The following is a 23,542-nucleotide window of genomic DNA, read 5'->3' on the forward strand; positions in this document are numbered from 1 at the left end:
TGAGGAGACATTTAGGAATTGTAAGAAAGGGAGATAACATGTATATGATCACATTTGTTTTTCAGAAAGATCACAGGTGATGATATGAAAAATGGGATAGGGAGATATGTAATAGTGGAAGCAAAATTTGTTAAAGTCCCAGAGAAGATAAAGGCTTAAAATGGGATGGTAGGAGTGGGGAGGGATTAAAATTATAGTGATACTAAATTAAAAAGGATTATAGGAGTTGGTCCCTAATTGGGTGTTAGGATTGATGAAGGAGGAGTTAAGAATGACTCTTAAATCTTGCTGGGCACCTGTGGCTCAAGCGGCTAAGGCCCCAGCCCACATACACCTGAGCTGGTGGGTTCGAATTCAGCCTGGGCCCACCAAACAACAATGGCGGCTGCAGCCATAAAATAGCTGGGTGCTGTGGCAGGCGCCCATCGTTTTAGCTACTTGGGAGGCGGAGTCAGAAGAATCATTTGAGCCCAAGAGTTGGAGGTTGCCGTGAGCTGTGATGCCCCATGGCCCTCTACCCAGGGTGACAGCTTGAGGCTCTGTCTCAAAAAAAAAAAAAAGAATGACTCCTAAATTTATGACTTGAGCAACAGGGTACATGATAATACAATTGACTGTGACTAGTAATTAAGAAAGAATACATTTTGAGGGAGATATAATGAGTTCATTTTTGGACATTTAGAAATTCCAGGAAGATATCTAAAGGTTTGTGTCCAAGAGGTAGTTAGGTGTGGTGACCTAGGGCCACATTATCTGATAGAACATTCTGTGATGATAGAAATATTCCATGTATATGCAGTTCAGTTCGGTAACCAGTAACCAAATAATGACTATTGAGCATTTAAATGTGGCTAATGTAACTGAGGAATAAAATTTTTAATTCTAGGCTGGGCATGGTAGTTCATGCCTGTAATCCTAGTACTCTAGGAGGCAGAGGCGGGTGGTTTGCCTGAACTTAGGAGTTCTCCACCAGCCTGAGCAAAAGCGAGACCCAGTCTCTACTAAAAAAACAGACAAAATAGCTGGGTGTTGTGGCAGGTGCTTGTAGTCTCAGCTACTAGGGAGACTAAGGCAAGAGCCCAAGAGTTTGAGGTTGCTATGAGGTAGGGCACCACAGCACTCAATCCAGCACACAGAGTAAGACTGTCTAAAAAAAAAAAAAAAAAAATAGCAATGCAACAGCATGAATGCTTTGTTGTTTGGCTGTTCCTTTTTACCAGATACCCCAGTTCATGAAGCTTAATTTTTTTTTTTTCCACAGAGCTCCTGGGCATGGACACAGTTCAACCAAATTCTTTGGCAGTTTATTATAAGGATGACCTTTGCTTTAGGTTCTAATACCTTGTTCCTCAGTTCCATCTGAGACCTTGTCAGAATGACCTTTACTGTCCATATTTCTGTCAACATTCTGGTCACTGCCACAAATCTCCAAGGAGTTTCAAACTTTCACTAGTCTTCTTGTCTTCTCAGCCCTGACTCAAGTCAGCTTTTTCTAGCTTAGCTTCCTCCTCCAAATTCTTCTAGACTACCCATTGCCTACTCTCAAAACTGCTTCCACATTTTCGAATATCTTTTTTTTTTTTTTTCAGAGACAGAGTCTCACTTTGTCGCCCCTGGTAGAGTGCTGTGGCATCATAGTTCACAGCAACCTTTAGCTCTTGGGCTTAGGCGATTCTTTTGCCTCAGCCTCCTGAGTAGCTAAGACCACAGGTGCCTGCCACAACGGCTGGCTATTTTTTGTTTGCAGTTTGGCCGGGACCGGGTTTGAACCCGCTACCCTTGGCATATGGGGCCGGCGCCCCACTCACTGAGCCACAGGCGCCACCCCATTTTTGAATATCTTTATAGCAACATTCCTTGGTACCAATTTTCTGTATTAGTTTTTTTCTGCTGCTTATAACAGAATACCTGAAACAGTAATTTCTAAAGAAAAAATTTCTTTCTCACAGATCTGAAGGCTGGAAAGTCCAGGGTCAAGAGGGCCTTCTCGGTGATGGGTCCTTCGCAGACTCCCTAGGGGGTGCAGGCACCACATGGTGAAGGGGCTGAGCTGCTACTTGGAGTCTCTCTTCCTTTTCATACAAAGCCACAATTCTCACTTCCAATGACAAATCATTACTTCTTAAAGGCTTCACCTCTCCATATTGCCACATTGTGTATTAAATTTCAACTTGAGTTTTGTAGGGGACAGATATTCAAACTACAGCAATATATCTGGTATATTTGTGTTTTTTTTTTTTACACATTTCCCCTTTTTATTCAAAATGCTACCTTTATCATACCTTACACATTTTCTTTGAGTTTTTACATTTTCAATTAAGCTTTCATTTTTTAATCAAAGTTCTTCATACCCCATGATTGCATTAATGTACACAGCTATGATTTAATAATAAACACACACACAAAGTTCTTCATACAAATAGCTTAGATTTAAATGATTCTTCTTGCCATATTACAAAAAATGGTCCTTGGCTGGGCCCACTGGCTCAGGACTTTGGGGAAGCTGAGATGGGAAGATTGTTTGAGGCCAAGAGTATAAAACCAGCATGAGCAACATGCAATATCCCATCTCTACAAAAAAGAAATAAGAAAAATGAGCTGGACATGGTGGCATGTGCCTGTAGTTCCAAGTATTCAGGAGGCTGAGCCAGGATGATTGTTTGAACTCTGGAGTTCAAGGCTACAAGTGAGCTATGATTGCGTGTTTGTGCCCCTGCACTCCAGCCTGGGTGACAGAGCAAACCTCTGTCTCAAAAAACAAACAAAACCTCCAGAAAAACACCCCCTCCCCCACAAAGTGCCCCTATTCAGACTTCTCTTTACATTTTCCCACACCCAGCTTAACCAGTTTCTCTTCACAAGTCATTATTTTCGATTTTCCTCCAAGTCTTTAAGTGAAACATATTTATATTTCTTGCTTTTTAAACCTTACTAGTGCAGTTCTGTCCTGCTATGTAACATGAGAGTTTAGCTCTTGCTTTTTCCTCCCTCTATGCTACCACAAATTAAGACTCTTTTTAACATTCTTCTAATATAGTTACTATCTGGTATATTTGAAGATTAGAGAGTGATCTTATGATTTTAGCAAAAGTGATCTCCATGAACTTGTAGAAGCAAAAGACATATTAATGTATTTTAGTACATTTATCAAAATTTCATTAAATTTGTCAATTTTTTATATTAAAAAAATTATCAGATGAAGTTTTATAAAAAGTGAACATGGTATAAATTATAGATATTAATTGCATAATTGCATAATTCAAATCTTTAAGAATTGACACTTAATTTTTTAAATTTAGGTCTATCCTTAGGAAACAAAATCTCTTGTACAGAAAATGCAGGTCCATCAAATTTTACTTTTGGTACAAGTTCATCTTCTGAACGAGATACTAAATATCCTCAAACAGTTAAAACACCATTGTCTGCTGGAAATCCCCAGAGATCAAATTATAAAAGTTGGACACCACACATGGAATATTCAGGTAAAACGAGTGGAGGGTTAACCTACATGATCTTTTGAAACTTTTGAAGTTCTGTGTATTATAAATTAGAATGGTTGTGTTCATTTGAAGTTATTTATAACTGATAACGGATGATTGAAAGATAAATACATTGATTTGTCTAAATCCATAATTTGAGGCTAGGTTAATATATTGGGCAACATAGTTTCTGATATTATTTGTTAATAAATGCAAGTCTACATTATGTTCACAATTCTGACAAAAAATATACAAGAAAGAGAAAATTTCCCCTTTTATACATGAGGTTCATTTAAAAAAATCTAAAAGTTGATCCTGATAATACTATTGAATAGCTCTTTAAAATACTTTAATTTTTATCTAAATCTACTAGATTTTCTTGACATACCTTTCAAAAATGAAATATGAATGAAATAGGTTTTCATGTACATACAACAACATTTCTTGGTTACAGCATACGTGAATGTGTACATTTACAACAAAATAGCATTGTTGTTTAAAGTAGTTCTACCAATATGCACTCTTACTAACAATATGAGAGTCCTCTTCAATATTTGGTGTTTTCTCTCAATAGCTACCAAAGTAACAGTTGTAAAATACTAACTATAGTCTGAATTTTTATTTCCCTGGTTGCTAATGAGGTTGATTATGTATCTTTATTTCTCTGTGAAATGACTGTTTATGTCTTTTACTCATTTTTTTAGAGTTTTTTGGGACTTGTAGAAGTTTATAAATTCTGAATGCTAAATTCTTTGATAGTTTTTCTGTTTGTTTTTGTATCTCTAACTTTCATGGCTCATATGTCTATCTCTGTGCCAATGTCACACCATTTTCAGCTTGTTAATAAATCTTAATATTTATTAACTTCCCACCCTTACCATCTGTAAGATACTTTATTCTTCTTAGCTCTTTATGGCCCTTTGCTCTTATATATAAATTTAGGGCCAATTTAAATTTCCACCAAGAAACACATTGAGGTTCTGACTGAAACTGTTCTTGTTGCGAGTCAATAGATCCTTTTAGGGAGAATTGAAATAAGAAGCTAACTGATACCCACAGAGCAAATCATTTTGTCCACCTGATTATTACAAGTTTCCTCTACAGTGGATGTCCTTTGATGGACATTTATATAGGACACAGATATTTTCAAAGTTTATGCCCATTCTTAGAGTTCTATCCACATACTTCCTCAAATTAACTTGTCCCTGATCTTCCAATCCTGCTCTTTCCAAGTCTGTGCAGCCTGATAAAGCATTAGAAACTGCCTGTGAAAGGATCTAACCTCTACCTTGGTTATCTCTCATTCAAAACATAGTGGACAACCAATGTACTGCTCAAAGTTCCTCTCAATTCAAGATAAAAATATACAAAAAAACTCAAAACATTAGAGGAAAATAGCAATGGATATCAAATATTTCAATGAAGAAGGACTTTCTTTGCAGAAAAGCAATGGAAGAAATTATACAGGGATATACTGTTTATATAAAAATAGAATTTTTTTAGATATCTAAAAAAAATCAAGATTGGTAGCAACTTTAACTATTGTCATCGATTTATAAAAATCTCATTAAAACATAATGAAAAACATTAAGACCTAGTAAAAGTTGTATAAAAGGATATAAACAACTCTCAAAAGAAAAAATATGGATAACAAGCATGTATTAAATTATGTTCCATTTCAAAAAATACAGATTTAAGGGCCAATCCTTCAAATTAGCCAATAATAAAAATAATAAATTTTTGAAGTTGGTAATAGGTGGGATACAGTAAGATTGGCTTTTCTTGTATAATACTGACAGAATTAAAAATTAGTCTAATTCCCAAAATAAACCTGGCAGTATCCATGAGATTCTTAAAAAGTGATGATTTTCTTTATTAAGTAATTTGGCTTCTGAGGATGCATTTTAAGGAAATAATAAGAAATCCAGAAAAAGTTTTATGCACTGTTGTGCTCCTTATGATATTATTTGTAACAGAAATATTCTCTTAGAAATTTAAAGATGTCTTTTAGGATTTCCATTGGAACTTGCTATTTCTTTTCCAATTCAAAATAAGATCATACTCTATGGCATACCTTAACTGACTTCTATAGATCTAATATAAACTTAGTCAATGTTTCATAGCTTTAATGGGGAAAATATTCTTGAGATCTAAATACAATAGATTGTAAGTAAACCTTTAAGTTTACTCTTAACTCAGCATAAATGTTTAAGTATTTTTGAGGGCATTAAAATAGAAGAAAACAAAATCTAGGATCAGGAAGGAAAAGGAGGAGGGAGAGGAATACCATGTTTTGCCTTATGTAATGGGCTTTTATGCCCAAATTTTTTGAGGGAAAAATAAAGATGTGCATTATTCATAGGTAGTACTAATTCTATATCTATATACGTGTTTCAATTCTTTTATTTATGCTCTCGCATTGAAAGTGTCACTCTGGAAAGCAATAATAATATGCATATGCAAAAATAATACCCTGGAATATGGAAATGAATTTTGTTGAACTAATGGCAAACTTGCAACAAAAACATTTTTGTCTAACAAAGAATGATGTAATTTCTCTTCATACACCTTAGGAGGGAGCTAGCAATCTAGCTGATATTTTCACAAAATTCTCTTATGATGCAAAAAATAAGTACCTAAATGTAAATAAATAAAAATTTGAATTAAAAAAAGTGAAAAATTTTTTTCCTGAAAGTTTGAGTCAAAAATATCATTGCACATTATACATGGCAAAATACAGTAAGTTAAAGGGAATAAAAGACCAGTTTGCTTCTTTGAAAGTAAAATTTTAGACATTTTCAGTCTGACTTTTTTTGTACATGAATAATGTTCTATATTTAAGTGATTTCATATACTTTACAAAACTCTTCTGTGTTATCGCATTTAATTCTTGTACGTGTAACACCCTTGTGAAAAGTTTGGTATTTCTTTTCACAGATAAAGAAAAGGTAGATTTTAAAAGATTAAAAAATTTCTTGATCATTCATAGTTTGTAAAGGCACAGACCTCAACATCAGTAATGTGTATAATGGTGCAGAACATGAACTCTGGAACAAGCTGCGTGGGTACAAATTCTGTCTCTCCCAAGTCCAGCCGTGCCTTAATCTCTCTGTATGTAAAATGGAGAAAATAATAGTGTCTATTTGATAAAATTGATGTGAAAATTAAAGGAGTTAATCCAAATAAAGAATTTAGAATGTTCTTGGTACATAATAAGTACTTAATAAATGTTGGCTGTTTTATTATTATTTTTATTTACAGTTACAGATATTTCAAATTGGAGTTCATTGTTGTATAATGTTTAATCTTTATACAATACATTCATATATATAATCCCATTTGATCCTTTTAGCCAGCTCTTGAATTAGGCAGGACAGTTATTACTTTACATTTTATAGTTTATAATAATTTATTATTAAATAATTTATCCAAATTCATATGTATTTTAAATGATGGAGTCAGGTAAATAAACTAAGTTTTTTGATCCCAAGTTCAGTGTTCCTTTTATGATTCCATTCCAATAAAGTATAAAAGAAGACAATATACAAATTTGTTTTTATAAATGTGAAGTTAAGTTTTGGTAAAATATTTTGAAAGCTAAAATTTTTATTTGGTCTGGGTAATGAAAAGTTATTTTTTGCTGAGGAACAAAAGGTTATTTTCTTGGGTATTAATATAGCATTCATGTCTTAGATTAGGTACGTTAAGATCTTATGTGAAAGAATTAGAGATGATTATTATTAATATTTGTACATTTTCTTTATTTAAAAATTAACAGCTACATCCTCATCTGCAGTTTCTGTACTCTACCCATCAGTTATTATAGCTGTTGTAGAAGGGAGAGGACTTGCCAGAGGTGAAATAGGAATGGCAAGTATTGATTTAAAAAGTCCACAAATTATATTATCCCAGTTTGCAGACAACACAACATATGCAAAGGTAAGTGGTAATAATCCTAGAAAATGTTTGATCCAGTGGCAGTATGCAGATTAGTCAGTGCCTTCCTGATTAGTTTACTTTTTGATAGATAAAGGTTATTCATGATTACTTCAATATAAATATTGTGAATTCAAATAAAAATTTTTTTTTTTAGAGACAAAGTCTCACTTTATTACCCTTGGTAGAGAGTGCTATGACATCACAGCTCACAGCAATCTCCAAGTCCTGGGTTTAGGCGATTCTCTTGCCTCAGCCTCCCCAGTAGCTGGGACTACAGGCGCCTGCCACAATGTTCGGCTATTTTTTTTTGTTGTAGTTTGGCTGGGGCTGGGTTTGAATCCACCACCATCGGTATATGGGGCCGGCGCCCTGCTCACAAAATTATTTACATGTAATTTTCATTGTTTAAGTATATTTTGTTATGAAAAGAATATATTTTACTATTACTCGAATATTCTATAGTTACTGTTAATGTTGGTTTCTAAAACTAACATCTTCAAATTAATAATTTTTAGACTCATTCCAAAAGTAATATATGTGATAATGTGGTGCTAACCACAGTCCTAAAAGCCACAGTCCAGAAAACCATAATCCCAGTGTTGAAATCCTGAAAGATCTAAAGATCAAAATGCCTGAAATCTAAATCCCAAAAGTCTACATGTAATCTTGAAAATCACAATTCCAAAAGATAAAAATTCCCAACGTTGAAATCCTAATGGCTAAATTCTAGGGAAGGGATTACTACATTTTTGATTGGATATATGAGGTCTGACAATTAACTTTGAGAACTCATTCTAGAAAAAGTGCTACGTACCTCATTGCTGACTATCACTATGGTCATCTTTGAAGTATTCCCCTTGGAACACCATGCACCAATGCCAGCACCTAATCTATCCTTCAAAGAAGTTTTGGAACTCTTTTTCTGGAATCATCATCAAAGCTGTCATCATATTACCCTTGATATCCTGACTGTCACCAAAATACCTTCTTTTCAACATTTCTTTTATCTTCTGGTAAAGAAAAATGTCATTGGGAGCCCTATCAGCTGAATAGGGAGAGTTTCCAATACAGTTTGTTTCCTGGCTAAAAACTCCCTTTCAGATAGTGCTGTGAACTGGTGCATTGTCCTGATGCAAGAGCCGTGAGTTGTTGGCCAAGATTTTCAGTTAAGATTTTAACAGTTTCTCTATCAATGTTTACTTGGTCTGCTATGCTTCTCACAATCAACCAATGATTTTAGCGCACAATTTGATGAATTTTTGCAATGTTTTGTCAGTTCTGCTTGAAGTGTTTCTTCGAGAGTGACACTTTCTCTCTTAGAAAAACGTTTAATCCAGGGGTCCTCAAACTTTTTAAACAGGGGGCCAGTTCACTGTCCCTCAGACCGTTGGAGGGCCGGACTATAGTTAAAAAAAACTATGAACAAATTCCTATGCACACTGCACATATCTTATTTTGAAGTAAAAAAACAAAATGGGAATAAATACAATCACATTGTTGCATGTGGCCCACTGGCCATAGTTTGAGGACCTCTGATTTGTACACTACCATTTTCTTTATGGCATTATACCCATAAACGTAGACTAACATGTCCCCAGTTTCATTTCTACTCTTGCCAAGTTTAACCAGAAATTGTGAATGTTTGTTCATTCCTCTAATTCAAGCTCTGACATTCTCCTGATAACATACAGAGACACACAATAACAATAATGACTGCCAGTCAGCAAGACACTGCCACACGTCCACAGGACACAACCGTGAGACACTGAAACACCAAGGTTATGAAACCTTCCTGAGTTATTTTTTTAAAATTTTTTTAAAGACAGAGTTTCACTCCATCACCCTCCATAGAGTGCTGTGGCATCACAGCTCACAGCAACCTCCAGCTCTTGGGCTTAGGCGATTCTCTTGCCTCAGCCTGCTGAGTAGCTGGGACTACAGGCACCCGCCACAACACCTGACTATTTTTTTGTTACAATTTGGCCGGGGCCAGGTTCGAACCCACCACCCTTGGTATATGGGACCAGTGCCCTACTCACTGAGCCACAGGCACCACCCCATGATTAGGAATTCTAGCCCCAAGTGTTATCAGTCTCAGACAAAAGTTGGTTTTCCAAAAATATAAATCCTTGTAAGTCTTTTCATTACATACCATATAGAGAATGTTTCTCTAAGCAAGTTTACTAGTTTCCTACCATTTAGATTTACTAGTTCTATCAGGAACTTCAATACAACTTCCGGAGAAAAGTCCAGTTTAAGAGTTTTTCTCACTTCACTTTATATTTCCCATCCTAAGCCACCACCACCACCACCACCTTCCCACCACATTCACAAGTCAACACAGAAATCTCCAAGTGGGGTGAATTAAGAGGGAAAAGAGAAAAGAATAATTTGTTTTCCTCTGACAGAAAAAAATACTTTTCCTAATCATCCTAATCTGCAACTTTTCAGTTAATTTAGGATTTATATTTAGAAAAGAATAACATTTAATCCTTCTGTTCCTCTTTCTTTCCTTCTTTCATTTTTTTCTTTTCTTTTCTTTTCTTTTTTTTTTTTTTTTGCCGCCCCTTACTGAGTTATTTTTGCAGTGCTACTAGTGTAAGGGCACGGTGGCAAGTTCACAAATTTAATTGTGGGACAGTCGCATCATTTTAGTTGTATTATGTTAGGCAGAACTTACTAGCTTATTGTTGTCTTTATTTGGAAATAAAATACATCTTCAGGAGATGCATATGGGTGCCAAATTGACAAGGGATTGACCTGCATACTTAATTTTAGGTGCCAACTTGATTGGATTAAAAGATACTGAATAAAGCATTGTTTGGGGTGTATTTATGAAGGTGTTTCCAGAGGAGATTAGTAGGTGCATCTGAGTGGATGAGGTGGGGGAGATATGCCCTCAGTGTTGGTGGGCACCATCCAGTTGCTGGGAGCAAATACAGAAATAGAATTCATCTCTCTGACAGCCGAGACAGACTTTTCTTCTCCTGTTTTGGGCATCAGAAATTTGACTTCATAATAGTGTATTTTCACCCCCATTGACTTTGTGTTTGGACATTGTGCATACAGGTAAAATGTTGAAACTTTCTGAATAAATGAAGAGTTGTCCTTTTCATACATCTGTATTTGTGAATGATAGAATTTCACAAAATCTCAGATCTTTGGGCAACTGTATCTGTGGTGATTGTGACCAATTGCAGGTTTTCAATTGCTCTCATCAAAAGAGTTAGGTTGTCCTGCACGATATTTCTTTTTTGTTTTGTTGTTAATTCTTTTTAATCTTTTTTGAACCTTATGGTATTTTACACAATTACCAATGCTAGTGATATGCATGTATGCATTTTACTTTTTGATCAATGTCATTATGAATATAGTTTGTCTGCTATATGAATACGGTTTCACTATTACACCCATATGACTGTCATTACTATACCTGAGTGTTTATGCTTGCAAAAATATATATGTCATTATTTTATTGTGTAAAGTGGCCTTTGAGTGTTCTGTTGTGTTTGTATGTTTCTCAAAAAAACAATCACCTTTTACAAATGTAAATTAAGGTCTTTAAATATTATAAAATTAATTCTTCCAGAATTATATTTTTGTGATTTTGATCTTTTGGGGAATTTTAGAGTTTTGGGATTTTGCTCTTTCTGGATTTCAACATTTAGCATTATGGTGTTCAGGATTGTGTCTTTGTGTGGTCCAAACCTGGGATAATGCAATTTCCAGAGTGTTGTTCCCACTGAATTACATTTGAATTTTATGTTTCCAGGGTTAGGGAAACTGGTATCTTAGGTCTGCCATAATTGAGTTTTGTTTTTTTTTTTGAGACAGTTTCCCTCTGTTGCCCTGGCCTGGGGTACAATGGTGCATTCATAGCTCACTGCAGCCTTGAACTCCTAGGCTCAAAAGATCCTTCTGCCTAAGCTTCCTGAGGAGCTAGGACTACAGGCACACCATGCCCGGCTAATTTTTTTTTTTTTTTTTTTAAATATGTGAGGACTGGCTGTGTTGCCCAAGCTGTTCTCAAACTTCTGGCCTCAAGCTATTCTCCCATGTCGGCCTCCAGTAATGTTGGAATTATAGGCATGAGCTCCCTTGACTAGTCAATTGCCTTCCCTTCTTATTTTGCCTTCATCTTATAATTTGGGCCACTGGCCTGTTGTCATGGAAGTTTGTGGGATCTATCAGGTAGAAGTAGTCTACTCCTAATCTCTATATTTTAAAAGTTATTCAACCCACTTATTATTTTATTTTTAACTTTTTTTAAATTAAAAAAAATTTTTAAATTTTTAAATTTTAATTTTTTTAAATTAAAACTATGATCTATGTTATTTTTTAGTGTTTTATTATTCTTTATTCTTCATTTCCCTTTTACGGTTTCATAGTATAGAGGCTTCCTTTTATAACTAATAATTAAATTTTTATTATAACTAACAACATTAATGATACTAGTACATCATTAACCTCACCTGTAAATACTTTACATTTTTATATAAGTTTAAAAATGTACAAATAAAAATTATTTTTATCTGTACTATAATTTTTTTATTTTTATTTTATTTTTTTTGTAGAGACAGAGTCTTACTTTACCACCCTTGGTAGAGTGCCATGACGTCACAGGACTCACAGCAACTTTTAGCTCTTGGGCTTAGGTGATTCTCTTGCCTCAGCCTCCCGAGCAGCTGGGACTACAGGCGCCCGCCACAATGCCCAGCTATTTTTTGGTTGCAGTTTGGCCGGGGCTGGGTTTGAACCCGCCACCCTTGGTATATGGGGCCGGCACCCTTCTCATGGAGCCACGGGCACCACCCTGTACTATAATTTTTGATTTAATTTTTTTATTTCAGATCAATATGAAGGTACAAACAATTAGGTTACAGTGTCTGCGTTTGTTATGCTGTAGTTGTCCCACACCCAAGAGCTGTGTCATGTGCCCCCACATTGGGCCCTAGCTTGAATTGAGTTTTTCTCATGTGGGCATGTGTTAGTTTGTCTAGTGGCATCATATTAGTGTTGAGTACATTGATTACCTGCTTTTCCATTCTTGTGATACTTTACTAAGAAGAGTATGTTCAAATCTATTCAGGTTAATACAAAAGATGTAAAGTCTCCAACTTTTTTGTGGCTGAATAGTATTCCATGATATACATATACCACAGTTTAGCAATCTGTTCCTGGGTTGATGGGCAGTTAGGAATAAAATTTTTAAAAAACAGAAATGTTAGACAAATTAAGTATTTCTGTGTTTAGAATAGATTCAAGAAATGCACTGTGTATACATATGGCAGGTGTTTTTCATCTGTGTTTCTGTTCTTCTCAACTTTAAAGTATACCAGTGTGGCCATAGTGATTTTATTGCCATAGTTACCCTTTGAGATGTGTTTATATTTTTCATGGAGTTAGATAAAATACTGAGTAGAAGAATTTATTTTTAAAAACATTACTTGGAGGCTGGGCATGGTAGCTCATACCTGTAAACCCAGCACTCTGGGAGGACGAAGCTGGTGGATCTCATGAACTCATGAATTTGAGACCAGCCTAAGCAAGAGTAAGACTCTGTCTATAAAAAATAGCTGTGTGTTGTGTTGAGTGCCTATAGACCCAGCTACTTGGGAGGCTGAGGCAAGAGGATGGCTTGAGCCCAAGAGTTTGAGTTGCTGTGAGCTGTGACACATGGCACTGTACCAGGGGCAAGAAACTGAGACTCTGTCTCAAAAAAAAAAAAAAAAAGCCTTACTTGGGAAATAGTGATATGTTCAAATTAATTTTTGAGCGTAAGGCTGTTATAAACTATTGTGAGTAAAATATAGCTCATATTGATGATAGTATAACATTTGTATTTGTTATTATGTAGAGATAAATATTTAATGTGTAACCATTAGAAATATATTTTAATTTAAACATATAATAGAATAGTTATAGTTTTGTGTATCTGGGAATTAATTTTAAATATTTATTTTTCAGAAAAATAATAATACTTTTTTGTTCTAGAGACTGTCCTAAGCTTACATTTAAGAAATTGTTTATTCAAATAATTTTAGGTGATAACTAAACTCAAAATTTTATCGCCTTTGGAAATAATAATGTCAAATACTGCTTGTGCTGTGGGGAATTCAACAAAATTGTTTACTCTGATCACAGAAAATTTCAAGGTAAGTGACTTTTATTCTTAGTAGTAACATTCAAGATCTAATAACTTTAAAATTCGCTTTGTAGTATCATCATAAAGACAATAAATTTTTTTTTTTTTTTTTGGACACAGAATCTCACTATGTCATCCTCGGTAGAGTACTCTTGGGTTTAAGTGATTCTTTTGCCTCAGGCTCCCGAGTAGCTGGGACTACAGGCGCCCACCACAATACCTGGATATATTTTGGTTGCAGTTGTCATTGTTGTTTAGCAGGTCTGGGCCAGGTTAGAACCCACCAGCTTCCGTGTATGTGGCTGTTGCCCTAACCACTGACCTACTGGCACCAAGCCAAAGAACAATAATTTGAGTAACTTTATGTTTAGTGCTGTAAAGTAGTCACTAAATTAAGGGACTATTAATAAAAATAATGAAAATGGTAAGGAATTCACTTATTTGATCTGGCACCCTTTACTACTTTAATCAAAAGAAAAAGATGTGTTAGGCAATAGTTTCTCAGAGTACACAGGGGCAGATCCTTAGAGAAAGCAGGTTTCCTTATGCCATAGGGAACAGCAGCTATCAGCAAGTACTTTTTCCTTCAGGGAACTTAATGTGTGTTACAGAATTGTTTCTGCTTCCCCTTAGAACATTACTTCCTTACAATTAGCCTGTTATTCTAATCTCCATCTGTTGGACTGTGACAGGGAAGTGCTGTGGAATCTTATCCAAAATGTTCTCCCCTTCAGAAAGGGCTTTCCCACATTAGTTTATTTCTCCCTCTAGCAAATCTCCCTGTTTTGTCGAACGAGGCTTGATTCCAAATCAAACAGCACTGCTGTAGGAATCATTCCTTAAAAGTACAAATATTTTCAGAATATACTGTATTTTATTATGTTTATAGACTTTTAACACTTTTGGAACCAAACTGACATTTGGAGTCCAGTGTTCTTCATATATTCCTTCTTGTTCTTAATATAGTCAGCATTTGCAGTCATGTGAGGTTTGTTGTGGTGCTCTTGGAGAGCCCTTGTAACTCAGCTGTCTTTAACTTCTTTCCAGAAATGGTCACTATTGTAAATCTGTTGTCTCTAAGAGACAAGTTTCTTTTACTTTTTTCCTTTTTCAAACAAGTTTCTTGTCTGTTCTCTTTCATTTATTATTTCATACATCTTTTCATTGCCTTTATTTTCCAACTTTTTTGTTTTCATTGTTCTGATAAGGCCTTCTAAGTCTTTTCGTTGTAAATAGAGCCAATGTAACTAGCTTAAGCAGAAAAGGAAATTAATGGCTTATGTAACTGGGAAGTCAGTGGTTGGATAGATCCTGTATATATTGTCAAAGATAAACAAAGCCAAACACTCCTTACAGTGATCAGGACAGATTTTCATCTGTACTATTACAATAGGGAAAAGAGTTGAATGTGAACAAAACTCAACTTTAATTTGTGTAGAGGTGACTGGACATTTTAAGTGCAGAGTGAGGGAATAAGAAAGAGTAAGAGGGGCTCAGTAGAGTCCGTGAAGTAAAAAATTACAAAAAGTGAAAGGATAAGGTTGGTCCATGTGAAACCCATCTGGGTTTGCTAACCTACACTTAACCGAAATGAGGTCCTGCCCTTCCACAGAGGATGGGCAACAGGAACCCTATCTTTAGGTCTTGGATGGATAAACACGAAATTCTTTCCTTCCTCTTCTCTCCTCTTCTCTCATCTCTCCTCCTCTCCCCTCCTCTCCCCTCCCCTCCCCTCGCAGCTTTGAGTTTGATTAGGCAGGCACTTTAAGAGTGTTTTTGATTATCCTAGGGATGTGGCTTTGAACAGTTAGAAACAATGTTAGTATTTTGTTCAAGTCTTTATAGGCCAAGGTTAAAGCCTACTTGAGTAGAAGGCTCAGAGGAGCCTGGGTAGAGTTCGGTCAAGGAGAGAAACTTTGTCACTACCCTCATCCCCAGTACCATCTTCTTTCTACTACAAATAGATTTCTTCTTTTTTTTTTTACAGTTTTTGGCCAGGGCCAGGTTTGAACCTGCCACCTCCAGTATATGGGGCCAGCACCCTACTCCTTGAGCCACAAGCACTGCCTCAAATAGATTACTTCTATTGAGGTTTAAGAAGATAATTGCTGATGGCATCAGGCTGATGGCATCTTAGTTTAGCTAATCCAGAGGAAAAAGAACTTTTTCTGGGTCTCTCTGGGAATTCCAGGGAAAGAAGCTTTTTTCATCTTTTTATTACAAAATATTAAGGGGGTATAAATGTTATTGTTACATGGATACCTTATATAAGGCTTAAGTCAGGGATTCTTTCATTTTCTCACTGTAGATTCACTATTTCTGGGGGCAAAGGTACTATGATTAACCTTGGGTCATGTACTTTTTGCTGTGGGGCACAGAGCACTGTAAATTGACAGGCCTATCAGAATCACGTGGTTTTTATTCTCAATAGTAACATTCAAGATCTAATCACTTTAAAATATGCTTTGTAATATCATTATAAAGAACAGTAATTTGAGTAACTTTATGTTTAGTCCTCCACAGACAAAGACAACATAATTTCAGTACATTTGAATGAGGTAATATGGCACCGTGTTTAGTAATAGAGGAGACGGAAACAGACTGGCCTTCTTTCAAAACCTGACTCTACATCACCTTGTGAAAAGTACTTAACTGAGCTTCAGTTTTTTTATCAGTGAATTAGGGACAGTAATAGTACTTAGAGAATTATTATTTTACATAAAATAATCAAAGATGGCCTCATTGATAAAGTTAAATTTGGGCAAAGTCCTGAATGGAGTAGGGGAGCAAGCATAGAGGTTATTTCATCTTAAAAACAAAGGGGAAAATTAATATTATTATCATTGTTATTATTACCACACTTAACACAGTGGTATGTGTCTGTAGTCCCAGCTGCTTGGGAGGCTGAGGAAGAACACTTAAGCCCAGAAGTTCAAGACCAGCTTGGGCAATATAGGAAGACACTATGTCTAAAGAAAATCTTCACTAAATCAGAAGCAGTATGAAGTGGAAGGAATATGGACTTAGAGTCAAAGAAACCTAAATTTGAGTTTCATTTCTTTTACATAGCAAATGTATATTATTAGAAAAGTTACTTGCTTTTTCAGAATTTTATTTATAGGAAAATTAGATTAGTAAGATTTATATCATAGTATTATAGTATTATTGTAGATATTAAGCAAGATAAATTTTAAAACAATCTTGGCACATAAATTTTCTACTAATTTTTTTTTGTACTCACCTGATATTATATTACCTTTTTACCTATTACTTTTGTTCAAAGTAGGTAAACCTTTTATTCAACAACTTCATGGGTTTTTTAGCTCTTTTAAAAAAAGTTCTATTATCTATTTTCCTTTATCTAAATAAGTTAATTTCACCTTATGAAAATAGCATTTCTTAGATTTGATAGGTAGAATTGGTGTTTTCATCTTTTCAACTATTCATTATAAAGATCTCCCCTTTTTCAATTATGATAGACTATGGAAGGATGAATGTAAAACCTATAATGTTTTTTCTATAGAATAAAATTACTGGAGAGATAGACTATCCATGTTTATTTTTAATTACTATTACCTAACATATTCAGTTAAATTTCATGAGTGTAACCTCTAACAAGAGCTGTAGATTGTACTATAACTCACTTACGTAGATGGAAAATCATTCTTTTTTATAAATAACTAAGAAATGTTCTTATTTGAACATTGAAAACATTAATAAACTTTATACAATATTAAGCCACCTACCTATATACCAGCATGTGTTTAAGAAAGCAGTTTTGGGGCAGTGCCTGTAGCTCAACAGAGTAGGGTGCTGGCCCCATATGCTGGAGGTGGCGGGTTCAAACCAGCCCTGGCCAAAAACTGCAAAAAAAAAAAGAAAGCAGTTTTGAGTGGGCTCATGGCACCTAAACATTTATTTTGAAATCAAAACTTCTTTTCAGAATGTTAATTTCACTACTATCCAAAGGAAATACTTCAATGAAACAAAAGGATTAGAATACATTGAACAGTTATGCTTAGCAGAATTCAGCCCTGTCCTAATGGAGGTTCAGTGCAAGTAAGTTATAACTTAAGAAATGTAATAAATCTCTTGTGTGACTTTCATAAGGCCAGTATTTTTGTCGATTTTGTTCTCTGCTGTATCCCTACCACCCACAAAAGTGCCTGGCTCATACAAAGGATGCTGTGGACTGTGTTTCTTATGGGGAAATAATGGACCATAACACAGTCTGTCTCAAAACTTTTGTAGTGACCCACATAGTACACAGTTAGTAATTATTGAAATAGTAAAATAGTTAATTAAAATTAATACGTAAATCGTATATTGCTAATGTAATTTATATAGAATTCCTCCAATCTGTCATAATCGCTTGCTCCTCAGTTTGCTGCTCCCTTTACTGTGGTGTGAAAAGCTCAAGCGGTTACAGTGAACCCCCAAATGTAAAGTTATATAAGTGAAACACAGGTAAAGTTATGCTTCTGTTACTTCACATTTTTTTTCCTAAAAGATTTAGCATGAGACAGGGAATGCTATTTCTGGAACAGATGTTTCTTAGAACAGTATAAATAGATGTTTCTTTGAGCCACATTATATCACCTATTTACTCAGTTAATCGTAATAGTTATTCTCACCAAGATCATAACATGCTTTCTTAAATGTTGGAACCTCTTGATTCTACCTTTAAAGTCTCTGACTTGCCAAATATTATTTCAGTATTTAGAATGGTACATAAAAATTTGACACAAATCACCATTGAATGTTGTTTTCTAACATGGGATTTGGAGTCCATAAGTATTAGATTATAAAAAATTGTCTATTTGTATTAATTTTTATGATTTAGAGGTGATTTACCTAGTTTTTGAAGTAAGGAACACCTGGTGGACCTTTTCCCTTTGAATTTAACTAATGCTATGTAAATGTTTACAATTATCCTTATATTAAGGTGAAATAAATATTTCCTTTTATAGTAGTAATTTTTTTACTCTAAGGACTTGCAGTGATGTGTCATTGGTCACTTTACAGGTATTACTGCCTTGCAGCTGTTGCAGCTTTGTTAAAATATGTCGAATTTATTCAAAATTCAGTTTATGCACCAAAATCACTGAAGATTTGTTTCCAGGGTAGTGAACAGACAGCCATGATAGATTCATCATCAGCCCAAAACCTTGAATTGTTAATTAATAATCAAGACTGCAGGTAAGAGCATCTAAATTTTACTTACAAAATATATTGGTATATTTTATATCATTTTTCTATAAATACTTTAAAGTTCTTTGAATTATTTGAGAATATATGTATATATATATTTCAAATTGTTTGAGAATATATATGTATGTATTTTTTTTTTTTTTAAGAGATAGAGGGGGTCTTGTTATATTGCCCAGACTGGTCTTGAACTCCTGGGCTCAAGTGATCCTCCAGAGTAGGTGGAACTGTGGGCGCACACCACAAAACACAGCTAATGATGGAGAAATATAATGTTAAATAAACACTTTTTTTGAGACAGAGTCTTGCTCTATTCCCTGGGCTAGAGTGTAGCGGTGCAATCATAGCTCACAGCAGTCTTGAACTGCTGGGATCAAAAAGCAATCCTCCCACCTCAGCCTCCCAAGTAGCTGGGTCTACAGGCATGTGCCACGACACCCAGCTAATTTTTTATTTTTTTGTAGAGACAGAGTCTCACTATGTAGCCCAGGCTTGTTTCAAACTCCTGGCCTCAAGCATTTCTCCCACCTTGGCCTCCCAAAGTGCTAGGATTATAGCATGAGCTACTGCACTTGGCCTGAATAAACATATTTTTAGTTATTGTAGTATTGCAAAGCTTCACCATCCTTGATCTTCTTTCTGGTTCTAGAGTCAGACTTTCTGGGATTAAAGTGCTTCTTTGATACTTACTTGGAAACCATGGACAAGTTAGTTTCTTTGTGCATCAGTTTCTTCCTTTGTAAAATGCTGCAATAATATTAATATCTATCTCATGTCGTGGTTGTTTAGAATTAAACAAGTTGATACATGTAAAGTGCTTAGAACAATTCCTGGTCCATACTAAGAGTTTAGTACATATGACTTATCCTCATTATTATCATAATTGTGATTTCCCCTTCCATCATCTTTCCATTGCTGCCTGCTTCTTTCTCAGCCAGGTCTCAAATCAGCCGTCAAACACACAGAGTGGTGTTCATCAACCTGCCTAACTGAAGCAACCCACCACCCACTCTCTATGCATTCTAATTGTTGTTTTTAGCAGTTTCTGTGCCTGAAATTATTTTCTTTATGTGATTATGTGTTTATTGTCTGCCTCTCCCTACTCTTTTTATCTTGTCCTCAGTCGTGACCAGTAAAACTGATAAAAAATTATTGGTAGTTATCCACTAGACTGTAAGGTCCACGAAGGTAGGAATCATGTCTATTTTATATACACAGTGCTTAGTATAGAGTTTCAAATACCACAAAGGATCAACAAATATGTATTGAATATTAAAATGTACTGGCTTTTTTACATGTGTTGTAAATTGTCTAACAAATAGTCCAATGAAATGAACGCTTTTTTTTTTTGTTTGTTTGTTTTTGAGACAGAGTTTCACTACATTACTGTAGGTAGAGTGCTGTGGCATCACAGCTGACAGCAACCTCAAATTCCTGGGCTTAAGCAATTCTCTTGCCTCAGCCTCCTGAGTAGCTGTGACTACAGGCGCCCACCACAACACCCAGCTATTTTTTGTTGTTGTAACATTTGTCATTGTTGTTTAGCAGGCCTGGGCTGGGTTCAAACCCTCGGTGCATGTGGCCAGCGCCATAACCACTGTGCTGCGGGTGCTGAGCCAATGAAATGAATTTATAATAGCTCATTTCTTTATAGTAAACACTTAGAAATTATAAAATTCTCTTTTACTCATCATTCTCCTCTAACTTCTTAAATTAGTATAGGATGATTATATTAAATACTCATTTTTATCAATATAAAAATTTTACCCCTTTAGAATATATTATTGATATTTTGCTATTATTGATGCAATTTCACGGACTAGAAAAATTTATATTAGTTTAAATATAAATAAACTATCATTGTAACTGACCTACGGAGAAAAGTTATTAACTGAGTGCAAGGGGACACTGTCCATCATTGTTAGTCGAAGTGTGGTTCATTGACTAACAGTGTATAGAACTTGTTCAAAGTACGGATTCTCATGTCTCATCCCCAACCTACTGAATTAGAATCCCTTGTAATTTTTATACAAATTTGAGAATCATTGCTGTAGATTATAGGATTATTTAATTACAAAGTTAAAATGCAATTTCTTGGATTTTCCTTTGTATGCTTAATTTCCTAACTTGTGTTTTGTTTTCATAGGAACAGTCACACTCTCTTTGGTGTTCTAAATTATACAAAGACTCCTGGAGGGAGCAGAAGACTTCGTTCTAATATATTAGAGCCTCTAATTGATATTGAGACCATTAACATGAGGTTAGACTGTGTTCAAGAACTACTTCAAGATGAGGAACTTTTTTTTGGACTTCAGTCAGGTAAATGAACATCATCTAATTTTATAAATACAAAATTATTTTTAAAATACAATTGTTTTAGTTATCGTTTTCATGTTTCTGAAAGGCAGATGGTAAAGGTGTAAATTCAGTATTTTTTTGTATGGAAGCTATTTTCCTGAAATTTTCTGCTTAATCGTGTAGTAAATCATTTCAGAGGCATTTTGGTTTTCTGGTTGCTGTTCCTTTCTATTTTTCCTTTGAGTTTTTTAAAAAATAGATACCTTATAATTCTTCTCTTTCATGGTGATGTTCAAAGAAGGGAACTTTTGCCCAGACTAGGTATTTATCAACAAATAGAACACACTAGTTTCCCAGGGCTGCTGTAAAAAAGTGCCACGTACTCCATGGTTTAAAACAACAGAACATTTTTGTCTCAGTTTTGGAAGCTGAAAGCTGAAATTCAAGTATCTATAGGCCCTGAACACTCTTAAAACCTACAGAGGGAGATCCTCTTTGCCCCTTCCTAGCTTCTGCTGTGGCTGTCAGCCCACGGCATGCCTCGGCTTTCAGACCCATCACTCCAATCTCTGTCTCTGTTGTCATGTGGTGTTGGTAGAAAGAGTCCATTTTATCTGATTACCCTTTTTTTGTTGTTCACAGCAACATCTTGGCGGCCTACCTGTGCTAAGCATTTAGTGTCATATAAAAGTGCCAGGAATATGAGAAGTTTCTCTTTGTAAACTTGATTTTTCCCTCCTTTTGTTTATGCTGGAACTGCCTTCCTGCTCCTGTCTGTCGCTGATTCTTCCACCAGTGTGCTGGATCCCATCCTTGTACATCTTATCTACTGTATCCTCATTATCTTCTTCTCTCTGGGCTCCTTCCATGAAGATTTAAACTTCCTGTTGTCTGTCCTCTCTTTGGAAAAACCTCGTGGATTTTCATCCTTTCCATCTTTTCATCTTTCCAACGTATGAATCCTTGTCTCAGGGTCTTCTTTAAAAAATCCAGCCTAACACAGTCATTCTGATGTATTGTTACATTTAATGGACATGTGTTAGTTCTTATCCAATCCAAGAGGTTTTTCACCTTATCTCTCTTCTCCTATCCCCAAACTTGTTGAAGAACAGATTTTCTGCCCTTGCCAATGTCTCTTCATCACTACATCTCAGGCTACTGCAGTCTGGTTTCTGTGCCCACTGCGCACGGAGGCTGCTTTGTCAGGGTCACTGTGGTCATGCCAGCCACAGCAGCAAATGCTATAGTCCCAGCTGCTCAGGGGGCTGAGGTGGGAGGATCATGTTAGCCAAGGCGCTCATGTCCAGCCTGGGCAACATAGCTAGAACTTGTTCTCTAAAGACTTTTTTCAATGTTTTTTTTTTTTTTAAAAAAAGGTCACTGTAATAGATATTGTTAAGTTTTCTGTCTAGGTCCTCTTGGAGCCCTTTTACTTTTCTCTTGCCCCTTTCCCTGCTCTGTGTGCTTTTACATCTGATAGACCACCCCAGGATTCTTTCTGGAGATCTGCCTTGTGGCTGTTAGAGCCCTTTGCTTTTAAGCATAGAGTACCAAAAAGTACTTGATGGCCCTTAAATGACTGAGTGGTATGGGGTGTGAAAGCTCAGCTCTTTCACATAGATTTAGTGAAAACCTGAATATAACTTAACCTTCAGAATTCCTCTGCAGCAGGAGCAGCTGAAATTACCTTTCATCGGACTTTGCCTGAAATTATACTGTGGATTGGCTTGGATTCCCTTCCCTGTTCTTCTCTGGCCACTCTGGTGGTTTCTCCTGGAAGCACATTCATAATAAGTCACATGTGTATGAATCCTCATCTCAGGGTCTGTTCTAGAAAACCCAGCCTAACGCGGTCATTAACTGATGTGTTGTAAAATTGAACGGACGTGTGTTAGTTCTTCTCCAATTTGAGCTACAACATATTTGACACTGCTAAATGTCTCTCCTTATTGAATCACTGCCTTTCTTTGCTTCTGTAATGACATGATCTTCTGATTTTTTCTTCCTATTTTCTTGTGATTTCCTTCTGAGTCTTCTGTTTTATTTTTATTTTAACTGAATCTATTACACCCTTCTGAGTCTTCTTTATAGGCTTCTTCTCCTTTGCTCGTCAAATGCTATGAAGTTCTTCAAAGGTGTGTTATCGTGCATATTTTTATTATGTGACTTAATCACTTTCCTGATTTTGTAATTATTATTCATACATTCATGACTTCCAAATTTGTAGCTCTTGCCCAGGTATCTTTCCAAACTTTCAGATCAAAATGTCTTTTTTTTTTTTTTGAGATGGATCTCACTCTGTCACCCTGGGTAAAGTGCCGTGGTGTCATTATAGCTTACAGCAACCTCAAACTGTTGGACTTGAGCAATCTTCTTACCTTGTTGTGCACTTACCTTGCTATATAGCAAATTCATGTTTGTTGGATGACTCCCATGTAAGGTTAGGACATAACAGATATTTGTATTTGTTAAA

General features: G+C 35.5%; 1 protein-coding gene across 2 annotated transcripts in view; it reads left to right on the forward strand.

The window, feature by feature from the left end:
- The window catches only part of MSH4 (mutS homolog 4), a 62,935-nt gene that overhangs the window by 3,090 nt on the left and 36,303 nt on the right, over positions 1-23,542 (forward strand). The window contains exons 2-7 of one of the 2 annotated variants that reach the window (XM_053592551.1): positions 3,300-3,482; positions 7,258-7,418; positions 13,463-13,573; positions 17,507-17,622; positions 18,589-18,762; positions 20,918-21,090. In XM_053592551.1, the coding sequence (XP_053448526.1) occupies positions 3,300-3,482; positions 7,258-7,418; positions 13,463-13,573; positions 17,507-17,622; positions 18,589-18,762; positions 20,918-21,090 (918 nt within the window). Of the gene's footprint in view, positions 1-3,299; positions 3,483-7,257; positions 7,419-13,462; positions 13,574-17,506; positions 17,623-18,588; positions 18,763-20,917; positions 21,091-23,542 lie in introns of those variants that run through there. The other variant, XM_053592550.1, reaches the window with a different exon arrangement.

Source organism: Nycticebus coucang, chromosome 5 (genome assembly GCF_027406575.1).
Source record: "Nycticebus coucang isolate mNycCou1 chromosome 5, mNycCou1.pri, whole genome shotgun sequence".
Lineage (NCBI taxonomy): Eukaryota > Metazoa > Chordata > Mammalia > Primates > Lorisidae > Nycticebus > Nycticebus coucang.